General features: G+C 38.8%; 1 protein-coding gene across 1 annotated transcript in view; it reads right to left on the bottom strand.

The window, feature by feature from the left end:
• Positions 1 to 24,307, bottom strand: part of LOC112957051 (VPS10 domain-containing receptor SorCS1) — a 269,061-nt gene that overhangs the window by 68,788 nt on the left and 175,966 nt on the right. Inside the window, exons 5-7 of the mRNA XM_026050581.1 lie at positions 20,807 to 20,880; positions 9,935 to 9,999; positions 1,153 to 1,271 (exon numbers count right to left, since the gene is read on the bottom strand). Of these exons, the coding sequence (XP_025906366.1) occupies positions 1,153 to 1,271; positions 9,935 to 9,999; positions 20,807 to 20,880 (258 nt within the window). The remainder of the gene's footprint in view (positions 1 to 1,152; positions 1,272 to 9,934; positions 10,000 to 20,806; positions 20,881 to 24,307) is intronic.

Here is a 24,307-nt window from a genome sequence, read left to right on the forward strand (position 1 = left end):
TTTTTTTTTTTTTTTAAGAAGTTGGGCGAAGTCTAGGAGTTCCCAGCATGGAATTTAGGGAAGGCAAATTAATTGACTTATTTACAGTGCACAGTGAAATCAAGTTAGAACAGCAAATACAAACAATCTTGACAAACACAAAACTGAGGCATCAGTGACAAAGCAATGAATCCATTCAGATACTGAGACTCTCCCCAGCTCCCGTATCACTTCTGTCTGAGACATACAGCTACCCTGAAATCAGAGAGTTTGTTTGAACAACGATGCGTGCCCCTGTTTTTCTTACCTCATAAACATTTTATTTATGCCTCAGACACACCATGCACAAAAGGCTATTCTGTAACGTATGTTCCAGAATTACTTGTGGATGATTTGCTTTAATCTTTATGACTGAGTTCATTAACTAAGGGTAATTAGCAAGCAACTCGTTCCTCTCTCTTCCTTCCACCTCTAAGCATGGTAGAATATAAACTGTCTGGGAGACCAGTTGAAATCTGATGATTTCCAGTTCACCTCCATACCCCCTGCACTTCTATTACCATTTTTCCTTCAAGCTCTAAGTAAATGGACATGGGCAGCAAGCTCATTAAATCCACAGTAGTTTGGATTAATTCTCTGGCTCTTACCTGGAGCTCACCTTGGCTGAATACATCTCATCTCCAGCCTTTTCACTGTAATCACAAGTGAGGCATAACAATAAAGTCTGATTAATTCTCCTTCAGTTCTTCTGCTGAGTCCCTCCCTCTCTCCCTTCTCTGTTTCTCTTTCATGCTCAAGCCATAATCTACTGCCCTTGTGACAGCAGATGTCTGACWTGTCCCTTGAAGCTGAGGGGCAAGAGCCACTACTCCTGAAAGGCAGATAAGACTGCAAGAGATTATCCCAGCACACGTGGTGGATGCTCCAGCCAGGAACTCTGCCACCCTCCAGTGATGAGATTCTTGAGGCAGAGGTAGAAGGATCTCCTATTGACACTAATATGAGCTACAATATACCACTAAATGCCTTTATTATTTAAGGATCCACTGTTGCCTGATTAGTTGGGGATTAATACACCTAYACACAAACACACACCTATATATATCAAAGGAAGGGAAGAAAGAAAACAGAATACAAAGTAACAAAATAAATAAGAGAGGAGGATGTCTGCACCTGTACAAAGACATAATCATCCTGGACAATCAGAGAATTATGGTCAATATAGCCTGGAAAGGGTTTGCTGCGGGTGGCTTCACTGCAGTTCTGCATCCTGCAGGTGATGTATTGAGCATCTGAAAGGAAAAGGACAAAAACAAGAGACTTATGAGATCCTGCCCAGATTCTGCCTATTGCCACCAACCTGTTTGCTGAGGCAGCATTTCTGCTCCCCAGCCTCACATGAAACTGACACCCTCCATTCCTTCCAACCCAACACTTCCTTCCCTTACCTACCTGGTAGATCTGACCTTCACTGCTCTCCTCCTTAAACTTTCCTACTTATTGGTTTGGCTTAACTTCTCCTTATTTCTTTCACTCCACTCTAAATCAGACACCAGAGTTGTATGTTGCTCCTCTGCATTAGGAGACAGCCAGGCATTGCTGATCTGATTATATCCCACCACTTCTGTGCTTCCATGCAGCATACACAATGCYTGGGGCTTAGGTCTGACAAAAATTTATGGGCCTGAGCAGTTGTGCCTGTTCTGCAGGACAGATATTCTCTGCCATAAGCCTCTCTAGTTTCCCTATCAAACTCATGGTGGGGATTTCTCAGCAGGGCTAGGCAGTGTCTGCATGGTCATATGCCTGAGCTTATTTCAGAACGTGGTCAAGGTCTAGAGCATGTACAAGTGTAAGGACACCTTCAGAGACCACCTGCCTCAAGTTGTGGCCACTGAAAACCTCTTCCATGGCAGACCTCTGGGCTTCCTACAGCACTGAAAATCTGCAGAGTGATACAGATCTCCTGTATGGGAGTCTTACCTACTTCTCTCACAAAGAGAAGGAGCATACAAGTGGACTCTGCCAAACCTGGGCAATCTTTTCAATGTCACATGAAACTATAGGTCTTAGCAGCTTCAATATGTCTTATGTTTCAAGATAAACGGCCTACATGCAGCCCTAAGGTCATCTCATCCACCATCACCATATGAGGCTTCCTCAGTGTGTGTTCTGAAGSACTGGAGGATGCTCATCTATTAACCTATCACCTGAAAAAGAAGATTTCTTTAGGGTGGTCATTTTTTTTCCCAGARTATAGAGTTCTCAGTATTCAATTTAGACTCTTCCAGTCCAATTATGAAGTTACACTCTGTTTGAGGACAAAGCTCATTTTTAGGGAGAAGGATTTTGGCATTTTAGCATTAGCACTTATATGACAGAAACACTACATGGCATTTAATCTTAGAGCTACTACTAATCTTACTCCTTGTTAAGAGAAGACAGACACTTGTTTGATATCATTACCATCTGATCAGAAATACAGAATTTTCCTCTGAAATAGATATGGCTAGATTTTTCCCATTTCATATTTAATCTTCGTTTTAATTAAAATCTATCATTTGGCATTTCTCTGCTTGTTTCTAAGGTTTGTTCACTTCTGCTTGAAACAGACATACCAAGTAACGAACCTTCAGGAAAGTTTGATGAGGGTGATTTTACCCTGGCATTTGCAGAAGTCTTGGAATATAAAGTGCTAAGTACTATTAGTCACTGCAGTTTATGCTTTCACATTTTATGCTTTCACAGTTCACCACAAAACATTAATTGACACAGCCCGGACAGCATAACCAAAGAGCATTTCCCTTCCAGGGACATGTTTTTTTCCACATTAGCCACGAGAGGGCAGAAACAGACACAATTCTCAGCCTTCTCAATCCAAAGAACTCGGAAAAGTTGCTTTACAAAGCGGTTCAGGCCTCTCTCCCACCTGCAGCAGGACGGAAGAGGGATGGGGGCTCAGAATCTTTCCTGCCCCTACCACCATGTGGTACCACACGGTCCCTCCTAGTCATAGCTGAAGAACAGACCCGCTTCTGTCCACCTGCGACATAACCAATTCCCACTTAGCATATAAAAMCCAGTCTACTGCATCATGAATAACACACCCTCACACCTGACTCCACATTCAGCCTCTTTAGGGAGTCCTGGGTGAAATCCCTGGCTCAATTCTGACTCCAAGCAAAAYGACACGCAGAGCAATTGGTTAAAACAGCCAATTGTGCTGCCTCCTGAGCTATCCTGTGGGTATCCTGGATGGCTTTACAGCATGCGAGACTGAAGGCACAGAGCTTTGAGGGATYTGGGATGCAGGACAGGAAGGTGCTGGAACTGTCTGGCAAGGAAGATTAAGGAATGTCTTCCACAACAAATTTCAAAGACTGTGCCAAGCTACCTGGGGTTAACTTGTTAAAGGAGACTGAAGTCCATTTGGTCCTGCATTAATACAGGGATATGGAATATATCCATTTCTGTTATGATCACAGAAGTCTATACAGCAATAGATACTGCTATCTACTGCTGTACTACTGATAGAGATTTACTAATCTTTTGCCGTGCACTCCTCCACAGCTTCAATTCTAACATACTGGTAATAACTACTAAAGGGCAGAACACTGGAATCAGCTAAACTAATCTCCCAACTCCTGATGTGCACACCAAGAAAAGCTCCCTTTGCTATGGCACAGAAAGAAGGAAAAATAGGTTTCTTGACGTGCRCAGAGCCCTCCTTCTTCCTAAAGAAAGTTTTGCTGTGCTCACGTTAACTCAGTGATTTTGTTTTGGCATTTGATTCTCATGGACATTTTGTGTGATTCCATTGGCAGAGCTTTGTAATTTAGCATTAATTAATGTCAATTAATGTATTCTGCTGCTAAGCTCTGGAATTAATTTCATTAGTTTTTCCACACAGATGTTCCCTCTGCCATAGGTAATTAGGACATTATGCTTTTCATTTCCAGAATCCTCACCTCCAACAACAGCTGCTGTTTTTAATATACAACAAAAAATCATGCTGTGCCTAGAGAGAAGAATATATAGCAATTCCCAGCTCTTATTCCCACCAAAAACTTTGTTTTAGACAGGTTCAGACATACAGAGTAGGATTCTTCTCTGGGAATAGCAATTACTTCTAAAGAGGAAAAGTCACAGAACACAAGGATGTCCTACATCCTAGGACACGATGAGATGAGGAAACTTCTGATAAATTAATCTGTTGCAGTTTAGAAAAAGAACTGTGGATTCTAACACTCTCAGGAATAGAGAAACAGGGATATACTGTGACATGAGAGGTTACAAATTTATCTGTTTAGCTCTAGGTCTAGCTAACATGTTTTCAAGGCAAATACATCCAGCCTGTCTTTGAGACATGTTTGCRGCTCAACTGGCAGAGAGTCAGAGTTGGCAGTGGTTACCAGAGGTTGGTGAGACCATGTAAATGCACACAGGTGAGTGCCAAGTCCCTTCATAAAGCAGAGTCACACTTTCTGCAGGACACTTTGTTTGGAAGTGCTATTTTGGCTAACACCCCAAATGCTAATACCCACTGCCTTCTAGTCTAAGCTTGCATGGGTGTCTGTGGAAAAAAAGTTGCTTGATAACAAAGGGACTCAGAAAAAAATATCCCCAGGGAATAATCATTACAGATGTATCTTATCTCCCCTTGCTTTTTATTTTCTTCTTTGTAATTCATTGAGGAACATATCCTATTCTTTACAAAATTAATCCATTAAAGGACAGACCATGAGTTTAGGCAAAGAGCATCCAAGCAATCTGTGACGTTTTTATCATGCAGATTATGGAGTGTATTAATTTATTAACAAACACCTTAGACATCAGGCATAGTTTCTGCCTTTGAAGGGCGACTCTCACTTGCTAACTAATAAACCATAAGAACATGGTGACAACATATCTCTGCTAGTTCCAGGCATGTAACCCATCTCCAGAAGTGATTGCCTGCAGAATCCTAGAAAACATACGATTTTTTTTTTGTCCAGGTGACTTCACACCCCAGGTAAACCTTTAGTACCCATAATATCCTGTGGCAATAGGTTCCACAGTTTAATTGCATGTTCCATGATAATTAAATGTAATCTTTCTAAGCTCTTTTTTAAGGAAGACATGACTGTTCTTTATCCTTTTCCATCTGCTCAGAATGCTCATTCGTGAAATGTTTATGATATGGGAATATATTCACAACTCTCCAGCAACTGCAAAGTGATTAACCAGCAATGAAGATCAGTGAAATGAAACCAGCCCATTTACTAACTACTCACAAATCTGTTTTTATCCTGCTACTCCTCTTTCTTCATTRCATATCAGTCAGGAGTCTTTCTTTGAATGGGGGAGTATATCCTCTTCTCTTTCTACCATGAAGATATAATAGGAAAAACTAACCAGCCTCATTCTCCAGGATAAATACCAGGATAAATCAGCTACAATCAGGAAGAACAAATATAAATCAAAAATGAAATAAAAATAAACAACACTGCACAGGTTTAGGACACTGGAAATTAATTCATAGTTTTAGATATGTTAGAAAAGGATTGTAAGCCTAGGTTGACCACTTGCTTTTTCTACAGAAGCAATTTTGTTTTTCCTAGCAACAACCTGTGAAAACAGAAATTAAAGTCTTAGCAAAAGTTTGTGATTCGACATCCTTGGCCACATACTCAGTCCCTGTGGATCAGCAGAACATGACAAGTGATCCCAGGTGATGCTTTGGTCCTACCTAAAATTAGAGCAGCATCTAAATTACAATTTAATTAAAAACAAAAAGTTTTGTAAAACAGAAAAAGAAGAAAATATTTGCAGAAGAAAAGTAAAGAGTAGCACTTTCTAAATACCAGGAACTCTACATTTCTACCAGCACTCCTTCACTTTTTTTTCATCTACTCATTAAAACAAAAGAAAACACAAAACTAAAATATATTAAAATCTTAATTCAATACATTAATTGACATCCATATACATAAATAAATGCATGTCTCATCAATTTAGGAGTTGGATTTCTTGACCAGCATCTATAGAAACTATTACTTAGACATCTTCTGAATCAGATTTGCTGTTCTCTGGAGGRCCAGGGGGTACCCAGTTAGTTTCCGAATGCCTTGAAGGAATCTGCCCTTCTCATTCCATTCACCAGCCCGGATTCCTTAGTAGGAATATGAATAAAAAGTATGGTCCCGAGTCAATGAGCATAAATCAGGCCTTAATGGGATAAATCTTCCTAGCTCAAATCAGAAAAATCCATTTATTCTAAATCTTCAGGGGTTAATTAATTTTTTTTTTAATTATTATTATTTTATTTTTATTTTTTTTTTACAAATGTAAAGCCAACGTGGGCTTAAGTTTATTCACCTTCTAAAATAACTTGAAGCTGCATATGAGCAAACTTAGTTTTAACCTMTTCTGGTCACTTTGCTTGCTGACGATGTTGGAGAACACAACAAAGACAGACTTATGGTCTGGTTAAGAACAGTAGGGGATTAATTGTCTTAGTGGGGTGTTAACCTGACAATAGGCAAAGAAAAATGCCATAATTCCTGTTGATGTTGCCAGCCTGCTTTTGATCCTGTTCCAAAATCAAAGCACAACACCAGGGACACCCAGGCATACAAATGGAAATGTGAGATAAGGTTCATATGAATTTCTTCCAACTGGAAAATCAGTTTTGCTCCTGTACTTGCAGCCCCAGCCTGACTCAGATTGGGCTTGAAGCCTTTAAAAATTAAATGAAAACATCATTTCTCCACTTGGATATCTGACAAGATGAAAATTTGTCTGGTGATATCCAACATTTACACAGCAGGATTAAAAACACAAATGGCACTGTTTACTCCTGCAACTCTGTCAGTCACCATCAATACCACTAAATTGCTCACTCTGTATCCATTTTTTCCATTTAATCCGAATTCTGTAAAACAGAGTAAACTTTTTTGACTTTTCTGTGTGTTTAGATGGAGCTGAAATGAAGAGAGAACGAGAGAGAGAGAGAGAGAGAGAATGAGAGAGAGAGAACGAGAGAAGGTAAGTTGTGACTTGTGAGCTCAAGCACAGAATTACTGGTCAAATCCTCAGCGAGTGTAAATCACTAAGCCAGTGAATTTATATTGATTTATGTCTACTAAGAGACTCCTATTTCAGTCCTTGTAAACCTTTTACATTATTTATATAAATACAATAAATAAAATGCATAGACAGCCCATAATCAGAGAGTAGAGATTCAGCCTTATTGGTATTCTAGCAGAAAAAGTCCAAGACTAAGGTTTCTGCTGATAGACATTCTCAGGCAGCACTGCCAGGCACATGGGCTAACACCATACTCTGCTTTTTTTTTTCCTACTTTCCCACTTTTCTACTTTTCTAATTTTTACTAAATTTCTACTTCTCCTCACCCAAGCTGCACTCAGGGTGCACCCAAGCTGCAGTTTTCTGCTGGAAAAGACAGCAGCACAAGAATGAARCTGGCTTGTTACCTGTACTGAGTTCAGCAGGGTTTTGCTTAATCCTTATGTTCCTACTTCAAGATCTTTTATTTTATTGTATGCTTTGTGCAGTGGTTCCAACTCCACCTCCCTTTGCTCCTTCTCTCTATGTTGTTTTGGCAAGTCTACCTTTTCAACTTGAATCCCTTTATTGAAATTTTTACACTTGGTAAACTCTCAAAAGAGATCTGCCAATCAAAATATAAGTAAGTAAAAGCAAGAATGTAAATAAGAAACACACACACAAGCTGCAAATTAGACTCAGCTTGAAAAAAAGATTTCTCTCACACTTTAAAACACTTCATCGCTTCACCTGCAACAGCACACTAGCTTCACTCCAGAGGAGAAAGCTTCATTTATCAGTTGTATAATCATGGTTCTTTCTTCCAGGAACAAGGACTAACTTACTGCTTACGACTCAAGGAACCCAGTGATGTGAATGCAGACAGTCAGTCAAGGTAACTAGAGTACCTAACCATATGAATGCTCTTAGCCTTCCTCAGTCACAAAATCCTCTGATCTGCAGTGCTTTCCAATGTCTTTTGACAAAAAGTGCTGTGATATTTTCCAAGCTTTCTGCATTCAGCTACCTGCCTTAGCCCTCTGCCAGGGTCCCTGGAAGAACTGGCAAAAAATTAATGCAAGTCCAGCGTGCTAGCTTAACTGCTAACTCGGGACCTCCTGATTTGTGGGTAGAAGTTTCATCCTAAGGACTGTTCTTCAAGGGGGGTCACTGCCAGCTGAAGGTGGAACAACAGAGCTAGATTCATGTTTGTAGTTCTGTCACTGCCTAAGCAGAGTAGCTTAAGTTGTTTTGCCTCACAACTGAGCCAAAATACATGTGCAGGATCAGGTACTAGAGCTCATTTRGCAAACAGCAGTATGTTATTACACAATTTTTCAGTAATATGCGTGAATCCTCAAGTAAGGCATCTGCCCACGTCTTGGTTTCTGTTTTAAATGCTAGAAGCAGCATATAAATTTGGCACTCAAGAGGCCCTTTGCAGAAATAGCTGTGCAAAATGTTGTTCTCATAGCCTAAGAACACAAACAGGATCATTCATGACATTTGGAGCACAGCACCCACCTTCATGGCCCATCATGAGCTGTATATCCCTCAAAAGTATCAAACTCCAGAATACAGTCCCAGAAAATAGCTCCTTACACATCARTTGCAGTGCTTCATCTCACTGACCTCAAGTTCCCAGTGCCCTAAAACAGTAACATTTTGTGCTGAGTTAGGCGCTGTCCTATTAGGATGCTTGATTCTCATTTAGCACGTCCATAGAAACCCTCCTATCCTTGGCCTTGCTGCCACATTCACACAACTGAAAATGAGATCACCAATGATTATAGGACACGAATGCTAAGAAATGGAGACAAATTCTTTCACTTTTGCTAAACTTGCCTATCCTGAAAAGGGAAGACCTTTAAAACTTAATGATTTCTATCCCGACAGTTTCCTTTGAAAATTCTTCTCCCAAAAAATTCTCTTTCATGCTAAATTTAAGTGAGTTAAAAGTGTGGTTACCTTTTCAGACAGTTTGCAATGACAAAATATACCTTTTAAGTAACATCACCAAATTTAGGGGTATAATTCAGGGGATAATTTTATCCGTTTCGTAAAGAARTTAATTGACCGCATCCTTAATACAATCATATTGTAGTAGCAAAAAATCTGCCTGTTATGTCACAGTAAAGTTGCCATTTAGAGAGGAAACAATATAGAATTACAATGAGATGAACCATGGCATCCAGGCTCCTGTTGTGTCATGCCTGCCTGAGGCAATCCAGCACTGTGAAAGAGAAATCCATGGAGGAAAATCTGCCAAGGCAGAAGAGCTCAAAGATAAACTTGGAGGAAGCATGGGTGGGCAGAGAAAAGGCCAGCTCAGGGTGCCTGAGAGAATTTAGAGCCAATTAAGAGAATATTTTGGAGCTGCAGGTAAAAGAGGCCACTGGAGTGGAGAAAAGCACCTCAAGAGGCAGAGGAGGGAGGGAGAGAAGCTCATGAAAGTGAAGGACAATGATAGGACAAGCAATTACAGTGAAGAATGCATTCAGCCTGGTCATTAAAAGGTTTCTAATGTGAGAGAAGTGAGGTACTTTTAAAGGTAGAACCTAAGGCAGAACATCTCAAGTCTGTTAAGGCRGTTTGGCAAAGCTACATATGAGGTGGTATTACATACTCCGTCAAACAACAAGCAGCTGGACTTCATGACCCAGAAATTCTTCTCTAATGTCATGTTCCTATCTTCAAAAATCAAGTGGGAAGAAAGAACAGTACTGTACATTCTCACTCTAAAAGAAATTTATTAACTACTTCTCCTTCCTATATACTCAGCGGAAATCCCTCGTATTAAGTGAATGAACCGCTAAAGAGAAGTCAGATCCCCACCATGATGTTGTGTGGTTCCAAGAATATGAGGGCAGTCCAAGACACGATGCTATTTGGAAAGTGATGTACTTACGACCATCCACTGTCTTTGCTTCCAAGTGCACAAGGTCAGGCTCTCTACTGGATCCCATCATAGACCTGTAAGAGAAAAATTGATGCAAGTGCATTAAAACAACAGATATTATGGGTGATACTTGTCAGAGACATTCATTCCACAGATAAGGTTTAACTGGAAATAAAACTATACTAACAAGTAAGCTTTGAAAGCATTTTGGAGTCATCCCTAAAATAAAAGGTAAAATGTTATTGAATTTATACCTTTTTATTGAATCAAGGTCATTGTACTTATGAGTTCTTTATATCTGATCCCTTTGCTTCTCTTCTGCTATCCATCTGGAGGATATTTTATCGTTTGATTAGTGTCTGAAATTCTGACGTGTCCCCTGGTTTGGGTGTTAGGATGTAGTTCAACCCAGGGTGAGATACAGCATACTTTAATTGGTAGTACAGGGATGTTTTTTAGAATACTAATTCTAGCTGTTCCTTTATATTGGACATTTTATGCACATTTGCTTAACTGATAGTCTGATTGATCAATATTCTGTCATTAAGAAAATAATAATAATAAAAAATAATCCTGGGACATTTTATTTCTTCTGACCTAATAAAAAACAATATTCCATTAATAAAAGAAATGTCAGATGGATTCAGAATATGACTATTTTTTTTTCACTCTGAATTAACAAGCAGCAACAAGAAAGCATGCAGTACTGCACATAAGCAGTTATGGACAGAAGTTTCACTTCAACTGGAAAGGCATCGTCTGCCTCAATGGCCCTCTGCAGCTGGTCCAAATGGTCACTAGTTTGATGTGCAGTTTGAATTACAGCAGTGCTGGCTGCAAGTATCCACCACTCGCATTTCCCCATAGCCTCAGGTTCATCTCTTGGCCATGTTTCTGTTTTTCCTCTATCATCCAAGTGACAATCCCGGACTGAGGCTAAGGGTTAAACAACCAGTTTGTCACCTGTCTGATTTCCAAGTTCATACACATGTAAGGAAAGAGAAACGTTTATTTCCAGTGACAGACAAATTTGATGCTGTTCAGTCCGAAGACTCATTATTTTTCAGGAAATCAGAAGTGAAGTTCAAACACTGATTTAGACCTTAATTCAGTTCCCACTGACTGCAATCAGAGGCAGCTCTAGCCCTTAATCATCATGCACACTAATAGCCATTATAAAAATGTTAACAATAACAAGACTATTTRTGTTCTGATTAATCCCTACCTTCGCATGACAAGAGCTATAATAATTCTTTAGGTGGAAAGTTTTCCCTTTTTTTATTTTTTTTCTTTCCTGCCCTCTTTTGCTGGGATCTGTGAAAGTTTCTGAAAGGCTTGGAGCTAGTATTGCTTTCATTTCCTCTCAGTTTTTAAGTACACATATTGCAAGGCCTTCTGCTTCTAAGTATTCACCTCCATTTAAAATCTCTCCTTCATGAGGACTGACTCCGAGCAGGCAGTGGGATTACCTTTCCAGGGCTTCTTTTTTTTTTTTTTTTTTTTTTTTTTTTTTAAATCTTTTAGCTGATCTAATCAATAGAGTCAGGACTAAATGCTGGCCCTGCTGGTTGCAATTCTGTCCAAGGAAAGAAAGATTCTAGTGATAAATAGCCCTAAAAATTGTGTATGCTTTGATATACCTCCTTTTTATTCCTGTTTATTCAGATGGCTTTAAGTACATCTCTAGCCAGGCTATTTCAGACAGCACAATACAGCTTTGTGCATTCTTATTCCTGACCTGACGTGGCCTCATGAGGATATGAACTCTCCAGAGAAACAAGGATTGCATTTCACGGACTTGAGCACTTTGTCTCTTCAGAGACRTGCAACAACAGTATTTATTCACCAAAGGACTTGTTGCCCTAGTTAAAGCCTATGAGCCTACAATCAGGTGCTTTCAGAGGTTCCTCCTCGCAGCTCCATTCTGACCCACAGTAACACTTTTATTGCATCTTTTCCAGRCAAAGACAGCTAATACAGTGTGAGCTATGTCTCACTGATGGATGGGATGCGACTGTTGCTGTTTTTTCAACAGTAAGGCCCACTATTCACATTATTATTAAATGTCTTAAGAGTAGTGTATAAATACCTGGACCCACCAAACTCTGAAAGTTAGAAGACTGCAGTGATCTACATACTACTTAGTCTCACATCAGGATAGATAATATTGGGACTGTAGGGGCTTTAACTCAAGACAGAACTGAGTCATCAACTGTCCCAAGAATGAACAAGGACAACTGAAATATGACTTGTGTCAAATATTACTCTTTTACTCAAGGGTTTCATTTCTTTTGATATCTCCAAACCTTGCAAATTAGAAATGTGATGAGAAACTAAGATGAAAACTAATGCCTGGAGAAACTAAAGGACTCTCTAAAGTCAAACAGGACATCTGAGGTAAAGGCAAGACCTATAATGAGATCTTCCTATCCACTAGCACTTTATTCCTATTTTAGAACATATACACTATATCTTTTCAATATAATAGACCTAATTTGCTTGTGACAGCACCAGGTCACAGCCAGACCAATAATATTTCATTTTCAGATTATAAGAAATCTCTAGTCTTGTCTGATAAACAGACTCGAAGATTCTACTACCAAAACTAGATGAACAACAATTGTAAGATTTACAAACGGAAGGTGAAAACTACATGCTGGATTTGCGCTAAATAAACCTGAATCCTCAGGTGCTTTTAACTTGGTGCTTTTAACTGGACAAAGCTGCCCACTCTACTTTCTCCTTTGTGCACACAGATCAGTGCAACTTGATCCATTTGCACTTCACAAACTAAACAAAAACAAGAAAAGAGCTTAGCATCAGATAACTTATGAATTGAGTACCCTGCAAAGAATAGGGGTAACAAGTGAACTACACACTGGGAACCATTACTGACTTCACTCTCTGCAGTTTCTCTAGAAATAAACACCAATCCAAAACCTTGATGTGGTCTATTTCAAGTAACTTTTATTGCCTTTGCTGGGAGCACTTATTCTCAATAAATTTCTCAATTCCACTTTTTCAGGATGCATTTTCAAAGAACAATCACTCATACATTCCCAGATTTTTCTTCTTTCATTGGTTTAGGTTTTCATAAATATAAACATAAGAAGCTAGCAGGCCCTTTGTCCTTTCCTTCAATTTCAGGCTTTCTGTGATACTCCCTGAAACCTAAGTACAAGAATATACTCGCAATTACATTTGTTGAATGGTGCCTATTTTTTCCATTAACTTTTTGTCTTTTGTTAGTATAATTGCCTTGATGTTTTGAGGAAAAAAAAAAAAAGGAAAATGGAAAATAAAGAATGTAAAATAAATCTTTCTCAAAAGATAAAGTGTTTTGGGCAAACTGAAGAGACACACAAAAAAGCCAATAGGAGCATAAGGCAGTGTTTAGTGTTTCCTGATGCCTTTAAGATGTTCATTGTGAAATATGTACAATTACCATAGCCCTGTTAAAAGTCACTTCCTACATTTTTCATCACCATCAAGGATGCTAAGCAGTCATCCGTGCCTGAGAGCTTCACAAATAGTTTCCAATGGCTATAGCACGGTAGCAGAGTAATTGCTCTGAATGCAAATTCTCTATCCGTGAGAAGCAGCAAAGGGAAAAGACCCAGAATCATCCTCTGCTTTGGAGCAAGGCTGGAACAAACAAAAGGAGTCTGGCATTGCCCAGTGCATAGCGAATGCTAGTTGGCATATTTCTGCAGTGACCAGCTCTTCGCCATCTTCTCGTCTGACACATTTCTAAAACCTTGGCTTCTTATGCCTGTCAGCTCTTCAGAGCCGAGGAAATTCAACAGAGACCCTGTTATCCCTAGGGTTTCCACCTCTTCTATCTTTTTTTCCWCTTCTAGGGAAAAAAACACAATTGTTTATGGATGCCAGGAAGGGATGAGGCTTGCAGGGCAGTCAAACCACTCAAAGCTGCAAAAGAAACATCACTGTGAAGACAGCAAAGCTTCCACATGGTGTATTTCTTAATTTCAAATCACCTTTGTTCGTAAAGAAACAACTTCAAGTACCAGACAAGAAAGACACTGTCTCATGAGTTTGAAGCATTCTGAAAAGTAGTGTTGCAGGCCTATTATTTTAGATGCTTGACTTCAGACACAGTCACACCAAACCTAGAACTATTCACTCTTAAGAAATTTGACAGCAAACGTTTCATATGTATTCCTACYGTCATGCACACTTACAGTGGCCAAGATCAAAGGCCTTCTAAGCTAAGCAATCAAATACAATACTCTTTTAGAGAAGCACCAACGCAAATGGGCCAAAATGAAAGAAAGGCTGGAAGAACAGAAATTCTGCTATCCCCTTTTCATGGGCAGAACCACTCCTACCACAGTGAATGTGATTGTCTGAGTCTGGAGGGACAAGGAGGTGGTGCAGCTTCACCCTGTTTCATGGGAAGTGGTGAAAGTCTGAAATCATCGTGTGCAGAATCAGTACTTATGACCATCTGTCACCTTTTCTGGAGAGGAAAAGTATGATTCATTCACACAACGAAGGATGGAACAAGACCCACGTGGTTCTGGCCACTTTGAGCTCTCCTACGTTGACTCAGAGCAGCCAAGGAATGGCTGGAAAGCTATACTAAAGAGAAAAGTGACACAAAAACAGCTTGGAAAAAATGAATTTCAGTTCGCAATTGCCAAAATTGCTTCACCATCTCTTTGTCTATRTACTCTTTCCTTGCCCTGGTCACAAATGATCCCCATTGTTTTTCTAGCCATTAGATTCTAGTTGCATTCTGTAAATGACTTTGTGCTTAGTGTGATATTTATTTTGATATGTCTCCTGACCTTCAGCATTCCTTCTCCCCACTCCTAATTCAAGCACAGCTCTGGCTCCACATCTACTGCAATACACAAGAAGGCTAATTAGCTGCAACAGACAGGTGGAAAAGAGAACATGTTTTCAGAGATCCTTATGCCAAAGTTGTCCTATGAACATAAATATTCTAACAAGCTTTATCCTGTCACAACAGAGCCATAAAGTTGCTCTGTTCAGCACATGATAATGGCTTTGTAATTCAATTATTGGTAGAATTTGCCTTTGGGGATTTATCTTCCGTTAGCCTCAGCACTCAAGTGAATCCCTTATCATAAATCTCACCAATGCTGAACCAGCTCCCCATTACCCCTGGGACACATCCTGCCACTTCATGTTAAAAAAAATTGACAGCTTATTCCAAATTACTGAATGTTACGTTCCTGTTTTGGTTTTAAAGGCCAGAGCACAACTAACAACAAGGAATGACGTTGGTGAGTAGTAGCATCRTTTTTGTTTGTTTGTTTCTACTGATGGTGCTGCACAACTCATTCCTAATTGTCTCATAACAAAATAGAAACATATAGTATTGAATAGAGAGTTTTTTGTCCAAAGATATGAAAGTGTGTGACAATCAACCTTTAAGTAACCTTCCTTGCATGCTACTGATTTGCTCAAAACTTATGGAAAAGTACCAGACCAGTAGATCAAGTTAGAAAAACAGGCTGAAGCAAATTTTTACTCTCAGCCCTATAGATAAACTCTACTGATTAGTCAAGAGCACAGGGATCTCACTGATTTGACCAAGATGTTATATAGCAGAGACAAAAATAGATCCTGAGAGTCCTCCAGGCTCCTATTTCTTTAACTACAATATTCATCCCATCAGGACTTTGCAGACACATTCTGTTCCTTTTTTTTTGCTCACAGAAGACAGTGAATCTTCTCCAGGGAGCTTMGTGAGGGAATGAGTTTTGGTTTCTTTAGTTCAGTCCCCATTACGAGAAATTTTACTGAATTTGCTATTCTGATTTTACTGTTCCTAGAACATTCTTTATAGATTGCTTTCTACCCTTAATACCTCTTACTCATTTTCTTCTCCTGGCATATTTTAGAAACAAAGGCCAGATTTCCAGACAGGCATAAATCAGTACTTCATCTCTTTACACCTGGCCAATAAATTTCCCCTGACAGTAATCTGATTAAATTCCCTCTGCTGTATCCCCCGCACTGTTCTTTATCACGTTGTCCAATTAGACCAAATGGTATAACTCTGCACAATTCAACTGGGCTAAATCCAGCCCAAGGAATGTTTTATTCAGTTTGTCATTATTTTTTTTCCCCCTCCCGGAGCAGATGGAAAATAGTTGCAGTGAATGAAGCCCAAATAGCCAAACTCCTCCCACTTGTACCATCTCACAAGACTCACCAAGAAACACAGGTACCTGCCACAGCTAACACTAATRTAGGCAAATAGGTAAATGGGGTTAGAGGTGTGATTTCCTTGTCATGGGTAGTCATTTCCATGCTCAACATCATTTCTTACAAATCTAGAGTAGTTATACCAGCAGCAATATCCATCCCTGATATCCACAGCTGTGAAGACAACAGCAAACCATTAGCAAGCCGTCCTTCCCTCTTCACTAACAAAACTCTGTAGAAAACTCGAGAGGAAATTTGACTTCTGCTGATACTCTGAAAAAGATGGATTTGAATTCCCATATAGGTAGGGATCTATTGCTGGTATCACCGGGTGGCAGGAATGCGTGGAAATGAGGATCTGATCTTGGCAGCTAGATATTGTTTGTTTACATGAAACATAGCTCTCGTTCGCTACATCCCTTTTTAATATATAGCTGGAGATTTGAATGATCTTCCTCAGGAACTGGCTTGAACGGAGAGAAGAGGAAAGATGCCCTCTAATCATGGTCTTTGGACTCAGTTTCCTGATGCCATGGATCAAACCTACCTAACTTAGGTATCAACTGAGAAGCAGTTAATATAATCAAATAGGGTCACTGCTTCTCACTGAGTCAAGGCATCATGTAGTGTTGTGGCCCAATCAGTAAACTCTGACGGAGGCCTGAAAGGTCATTTACAACACGAGAACAAAGACAACTCTGCTTACACAGTAGCTGCTCATTAAATACATAACTGAAAACATATAACATATAACATTCACCATATTGGGCCTCTTTGCAAAACGTTCTGTAATTGTCTAATAGAAGATTTGAGAAACTAAAAACCCAGATTTTGAGTAACTTTGTGTTTGGATAAGGAATTCAGACAKGACCATCCTCATGACAGCAAAGATTTGTAAACTTTAGATGCAAGCACAACTACRGATTTGAAATCTCATTGGTAAAATTTGAAGGTGCCGAAGTACTAGAGACACTTTTATTTAGAGCTAGCACACAGTGCTAAAGATACTACACATCACGAGGACCTTGGTAGAAGATTCATTATGCCTTACTGCATGAAAGCCCTGAGCTAATTAAGACAGTCATCTTCTTGAAGTATGGAGTGATATTTCTTTTGTATTTCTCCCACTTGCTTGTCTGGGTGCAACACCCAATTAAAAAGAAATTAATAGGACTGATACAGCTAATGATTATAACTAGCTTGACTATATAATTTACTAGCTGGGTTTTGCTATTGTTCACTGTGTTCTATTTTTTAAGACATTGTTATTATTTGGGCTTATTTTTTCGCTGAGTTTTTCAAGGTTATATTATGACTAGAATTAATTGAGAATCTTTTCTGAAAATGTCACATTTTCATGGAAAAAAAGCATTACATTTTTTAATGAGCTTTTTAACCTTTTATTTTTATTTTTGGGGCCAGCTCTAATAGTGGTACCTTGACTTACTGACTTTCAAGAATTGTTTTATGATTGAAGGTATAACTTGATGRGAGGACCAGAATAAAAATCTAGCTTTTAATAAGCAATTTCTACTTACATATTTTGGCTGGTCTGAACTGTGTGCATTTTGAGTAGCTTTTTTCTGCAACTACTGGTCCTGAGTGTCTGGATTTGCAAGTCACATGTTAACACTGTTGAGCTTTGACTGACTGGGCTACTTAGAAAAGAAGGAGAAAATGTAAAGTGATTCCCAATACAATTGATTCACCAATTGCATTCGCATTTGCATTCAGTTTTAAGCAGTCTTTGCCAGCAAATGGAATGCCTAGGAAGGTGTGCTGAAATTCAGCAAGTATCACAAAAATAAACTCAGACACATTCAGATTAAATATTTGTCCAATTTTCCTAACTAGCATSCAGTACTTCTCTTCCTGTAATACCAACGACATAAGCAAACTCTGCTTTCAGCAACACACCATGTATATTAACTGACTGCTTCTTTATMTCCTGGTGAATGATCGCTGCCTAGAATACCTCTTCCTGGCAATGAGGGTATTTTTACAGCACACAGCTCCAGACTCATCAAGCACCTCACTAACATTCATGCATTTTCCTATCACAGTATGCCTAAGAGGAAAATATCATGAGTCTGCCAGAGAAATAGTAAAAAACATGAAAAATGTCGATACACTGCAGTGACTTGGACATATATGTAGTGTGGATTCCTTTATGTTTCCATAAGGTATATATGGTTGACTCTCTGACCAAATTACCTCTCCCTCAGTGTACTACTTTCCTCATACCAAGGTGATGAAAACAGCTATGCTATAAGATCCTCCTGTTACAACAATTATTACAGATTATAGCTTTTCCAGACATAGCTCACCACTACCGCTTGCTCAACACACGTATTAGTAAATGTCCTCACAACCTCTTTATGAAGTAAAGAAATACAGATACATGTTTCCTCCTTTTTCAGATGAGAAAACTCCAGTCCATTCTAATTTTAAAGGTTTACCTGCTCATCCCTTATACAATATCTTCCTCAGCAAAGTGACCTTACAATCTCTCTCATCCCAAATGTGGATGTCAGAGCRTGACTTATAGCTCCAGGTGAAAGAAGGAAAAAGGGGGAATACATGAGGTCTAAAGAAACAAAGATCCTCTTTTCACATTAGTGACTTCATGAAATAGAGGACCCAAGACAAAGTACATATGAGCTAGAAGAAGCTGAGCTGTCTCCATATAGAGTGTTTTCTCAGAGACACGCAGGAGGCACCAGCAGACTGCTTTAATGTTTTTCTTCAGGGGCTTATATTTCTCTGGGGCATTTCACTGAACAAACAAAATAAAAGAAGAAAAGGAAATGGGGGGTAGGAGGAAGAGAGTATTCCCTTTGAAATAGATACAAGGTAGGTAGCTGTAAAAAATACTACAGTTTTTCTGATGGTGTTTGCAGGCAAAACCGTTTCAATACTAAAACTAATGTACTCAGTGGTTTTATTCGTAAGATTAGGTTACCCACAAACTATTTTCAGAAATGCCACAATAGGTCAAACTGCAATTAAAAATACCACTCGGCAATTACTCAAATATAAAATTCATCTTTGCTTTCATCAGGCATACAAATCCTTCTAGAAACCTGCAGAGTTTCCCAAATGTTCCTCTCCCACCAAACGAAGCAGTGCAGGTAAATGCAGCCTCAAGAAGGGCTTATGCCAAAGGCAAGAGTCTTTGCTTTGCAGCTTTCTGATGTTAGCAAAGTTTTGATAGCCCTTGGAATCAGTCTGTATTAAAGCAGCTCCCCTCCCTTCCATAGATATTGGAATATAGAATCACTTTCTACTGACCTCCACAAAAGGGATTTGTGCAGGACCCCATACATTTAAAGAAAGAACCAGGAACAGAACAGAGAGTCTCCGCAAGACATCTCCCTTGAAAAGCAAAGATTTGGGACATTTCTTCTCCCTATTCATTTTTGTTCTGAAGAATGAATAAAAGCCAAACTTYAGAATCTTCTTCATCATACCCCATATATTTCAAAATATGTGATTTCTAAATAAATAAATAATCTAAATTTCTAAAAAAATATATTTAAAAAAAAAGAAGAAAGCAATACGTAGGGCTCTATAAGGGCTGTATACAACCTGTACAATGAATTCCCACTATTTCAACTGCATGTAAAGAAACTCTTCAGGCTCGGTTCTCCTTTGGCTTTCTGCATAGGGAGTCAGCGACAGCAGTGCTGTGAGTACATACTAATGTACATACTTTGTCCTGAGGTACTTGGTGGCACAGAAAAAGGCCAGTTCCTTAGGCTATTGTACAYGCACTCTCAGTTACACACACACAGCTCTGTTTTCCACTATAGATGCTTTTGAGGATAGATGCTGGCCAAATAATTGGAGCTAAATGAGTATTTTTCTCCAGGTTGATAAGGAAAATACATCAACCAGAATAAGGTACAATGCTGTTCCACAAGTTGTATTATTTTATTTTGAAGAGTAGAAGCGCTGTCTGAAGTGTATTATGCAAGGGACATTTTATGCAAGGTGAAAATACAGGCTTGCAGCTTCATGTTTCAGTTATTGCTGTAGGGAATTAGACGGGTGATTACAACTTTCTCTTTTCAACTTACTCTTTGCCTTTTAAGTTCTAAAGCAGAGTTCTCTCGTTTGTTAACTTCTAAGAGGCCTTCAAAGCTTGAGCTCCATGGAAAGGGAAAATGAACATTTTCATCATTATTCGTATTGTAGGCATCCATCTGCTCAATGCATGACCTATATTGTCCATTGTTATCTGCGGCAGAAATGCTGGAGTCCTCAAAGGCACAGGGCTTCACTCTTTTATCCTCCCTAGGAGCAGCACTAGACTGATTGTATTGAGCACACTCAATATGTATTGAGTACATGTATTGAGCACAAAAGGGAACAAGTTATGCTGAATACTGATTTGCACTAGAACTCAAAATGCTGTCAGGGAAGGACAGAAGATAAATTTCAGTTGTGCATCTTTCTTAGATCAAGAATCCCATAATGCCAAGGGTTATACAAACACAGAACAGGAGGAAGAAYGTCCCCCTAACCACAGCTCTGAGTCAATCTCAGCAATCAGCAATTGACAGCAACAAAGGCTGTATTCAGTCACATTGCCTTGAGATTGCCACATTGCCAATTCAACAGCTCTGTAATTTTGGGGCAGCTGTGCCTGGGAAAGAGGAAAAAGGGCTTTGCTCTTACCAATAGAATCTGTTTGGTGCAACTCCCTCGTGAAGAAGCTGCCATCTTCTGCCAAACTCCACTGAACTGAACAACTGTGGACAAAAGCAAATAGTCATGAATCACAATAAAACACAAAAAGAAATCAAATTAAAGAATTCTACTCTACTCCTGAGTTACTCTTGAGATAGTGATCTGGATTCAAGGATCAAAGCTTATTTTCCGGATAGCTTACAGATCTCTACAGCGACCATTCTGACAGAAGCAATGCTGAGCAGTACAACGTGGACCTCACTAGGTGCTACCTTAGAGATCATTATGTAGGTATGTCCACTTACCTGTCATGAGCGAAAACTCAGTCTAGCTCCTCATGATACTATCAGGTAATAAAAACATGCAGCAAGGGGAAAGCTGCATTTTACTTGCTTAAACTTCTAGTAGACATAATGTCTAGCTTAACACAAAAGTTTGAAATGCTAGCCTGGCTCTGACACCGGAGATGCAAACTTGCCTTCCTTGGTATCATGCTGTATTGCCAATCTCTCTGTAGTCACCAGCAGCCTTCTTCAGAGAGGAGAGATCACCTTCTGTTCCAGTATTTAGCCTCAGACTGCCCRTAATTTTATGAATTAGGATTTAGAGCATGAACAGCACTCTGTTCACTCAACCCTCTGAGCACTGCAATCATCCAAAAACGACATGGACCCACACATTTGCAAAAACTTCTAAATGACCCAGTTTTGCCCCTGTTTTAAACCTGAACAGCACAAGCAACTTGTACCATAAAAGTGTCTGTCTCTCACTTTGCTCCTGTCCTCCTCCTGCAAACAGCATGACATCTTCTTTTCACGTTGTTACACAAACAATACCCAAATACATCAGTCATTTAGAAAAAAAACTTTCTATGATAAATACCAAACCAGACTGAGAAAGGTCAGTCCAAAAAAATAAAAAAGGAGCCATGTACAGGTATTATACTTTGACATGTCGTTGTTGTGGTATGATATACAAATGTTATTTTTTATCCAAGAAGCAGCTGCTCTCCTTAAATGATACCAGCGGGTAATTCTCAGGACAGTAGAGTGCAGAATTACTTACGTTCTGTTTTTCTGTCTTTTGCTTTATTTAGCTTCGAATTTCTCACATGGAAACTCTGATAGGCACTCAATCTTATACTTTGCTTCATTCTGTTTCTCTTCCTTCCCTGTCTTCACAGATGCTGTCAATCTTTTCCAACAAGGAACACAGGATGCTTCCAAACTGGACCTGTTTTTTGAACTCTGATCTACCATCTCAAGACACCATCTTAGAGTGAAAAACTTTCAAGAAATTTAACTGTGATACCTGTAAAGTGCTTTCAGGTCAGCTAATCAAAAGAATTTGTATTACAGGAGGTATTTTTTTTTCCCCTTCACATCCAAAATCCATTTCTAGATCTGCTCTCCTAATTGCAGCAGAAATAGAAATTAACACAACCACAATAAGTCCCTATCAATCTGTCTCACAGGCCAAGGTCCTTCCATGAATAGCAAAGTGGTTTCTTCGTCTCAGATAAGTCTTCATATAAAAGAATTTAACTTGTTAATAAAGTTGAGATCATTTGATGAACATTATTAAAACATCCTTAAATTAAAAACAGAGAACAATCAAAAAAAATGGAGCAAACATCTCTGTGCTTCCAGAGCAGGTATATGTAATATCAAAACTTTCTAGGCAAACTGGCGTTCAGATGGCTGCAATCAACACAGTAAATCTTGTCTTCACTCTTTGTTAAATCCCAGTCTTACCCTCTCTAGATTCCCTGCACAAAGCTTTCAGCAGCAGTTATCATCTCTCTGAAGTTGCTGGCTGTAGCAACTGCACCCAAATTGAATCTGTCACACCCTACAGAAGCTTTATCTGYGCTGCAGTAGCATCCCCCTTGATGACTGCCATGTCACTGCATTTTTTTTTTAGTTCTGGGGTTTTTTTTTTGTTTTTTTTTTTACTGCAGTTTTTTAGTTTGTTGTTGTTTGTTTTGTTTTTTTTTTCCCCAGACATTTTTCTAACTGTCATTTCAGAGCGGGTTTATCTAGGTGGACCAGAAAAAGAGAAAAATATTTGGAGGGCAGGTTTTTGTCTAGTATCAGACATGACAGCTGGGAWTATTTTTTCCCCATTTAGCAATTATAGTACTTGTATAGATATATATATTTTTAAAGGCAGCATCATACTTCGTTGCTACAAAAATTTTCTCTCCTAGGACTTCCTCTGACTGACTTGGGCAGGCTTGTGGGCCCCTCAGAGATGACATTTTATTTGGCAACCAGAACCATCTGATGACAATTCTTATTATTAGACTGAAATTTGATAAYGTTCTTTGCCACTCAACCACAACTAGAGAAAGAGCCTATTCCAATTTTGATATATAAATTTCATCTCAGGGCCAAGTAGTGATTTTACATCTCTATTTTAAGTGAGATCAAACTRTTATGGAGTATGAATTTCATATTGATCTCTCAGATTTGACCCTTGCTCATCAGAGACTAATTCCTTTTTCGCTTCCTCTTCTATTTTTGTATAATAACCAATAACTTAATAGTCATTAACTATTTGCTGTTACTGGCTTTAGATTTTTTTCCCTAATATTTTCAGACATAGAAAATGAACACTCTCTTTTTCCAGATGAGAAGATGAAAGGATATCCCAAGACTACAAATATATTCCAAGGCTAAAAAGGGATTCAAAAGTACATCTTCCAAACTACAGAACAATCTGCTAGCTATAGAGAAAATCCTTCTTGCAGCACTACACTAATATCCTTTTGAAGGGGGAAAACTGAAAATGTCTTTCCTGAACTACACCAAACAGTATTTGTACATTGSTCAGCTCAGCTCCTTGGTTTCCAAACCTGTGAGGAGCAAAACAGCTCTGCTTATGTATCATGTCATAGTGATAGTGTAAGATTCATGTTAAAATGATTTGACACGCTCAGGTAAACACAAACTGTAGTTAAGAAGACCTTCTTTTTCCCCTTTGTCTTTCCAATTTTCTGATCTTTCCACCACTAATTGGCCCCCTTTTTTTTTTGCACTCTTTGGGTTATATTAATTTGACTTTAGGCTATCAAAACATTCTTTAACATAGAGATTTGTTTTTAGAGATCAAAAAAGGTAATTTTAAGTATAGGGTAATTTTCCTACAATCAGGTGAAAATGCAAAGGAAAAATAAACTATTTTACAAATGTTTGTAATTAAATAAGGCATTAGGAGAGGAAGAAAAAACTCTCTATATACATTATTAATGAGAATTTAAAAAATAAGAGAAATTAGTTTTAAAGCAYGATCAGTTTGTTTTACTTTGAGAGTTTACACTATAACAAAAACCTAAATTCTTGAAAACATAGGGAGAAAAACTATTTTTTTTCCATTAAGGTGTCAAGAAAAAATTGACTCATCTGATCTAGCATTAATACCACTTTTAGAAGGGGAAGTATGTGACAGAAGAGGAAAAACCTTAAATTCTGGAAAATCCATCTAAAG

The sequence above is a fragment of the Nothoprocta perdicaria genome, unplaced genomic scaffold (assembly GCF_003342845.1).
Source record: "Nothoprocta perdicaria isolate Ctin4 unplaced genomic scaffold, notPer1 scaffold_7, whole genome shotgun sequence".
In the NCBI taxonomy this organism is placed as follows: domain Eukaryota; kingdom Metazoa; phylum Chordata; class Aves; order Tinamiformes; family Tinamidae; genus Nothoprocta; species Nothoprocta perdicaria.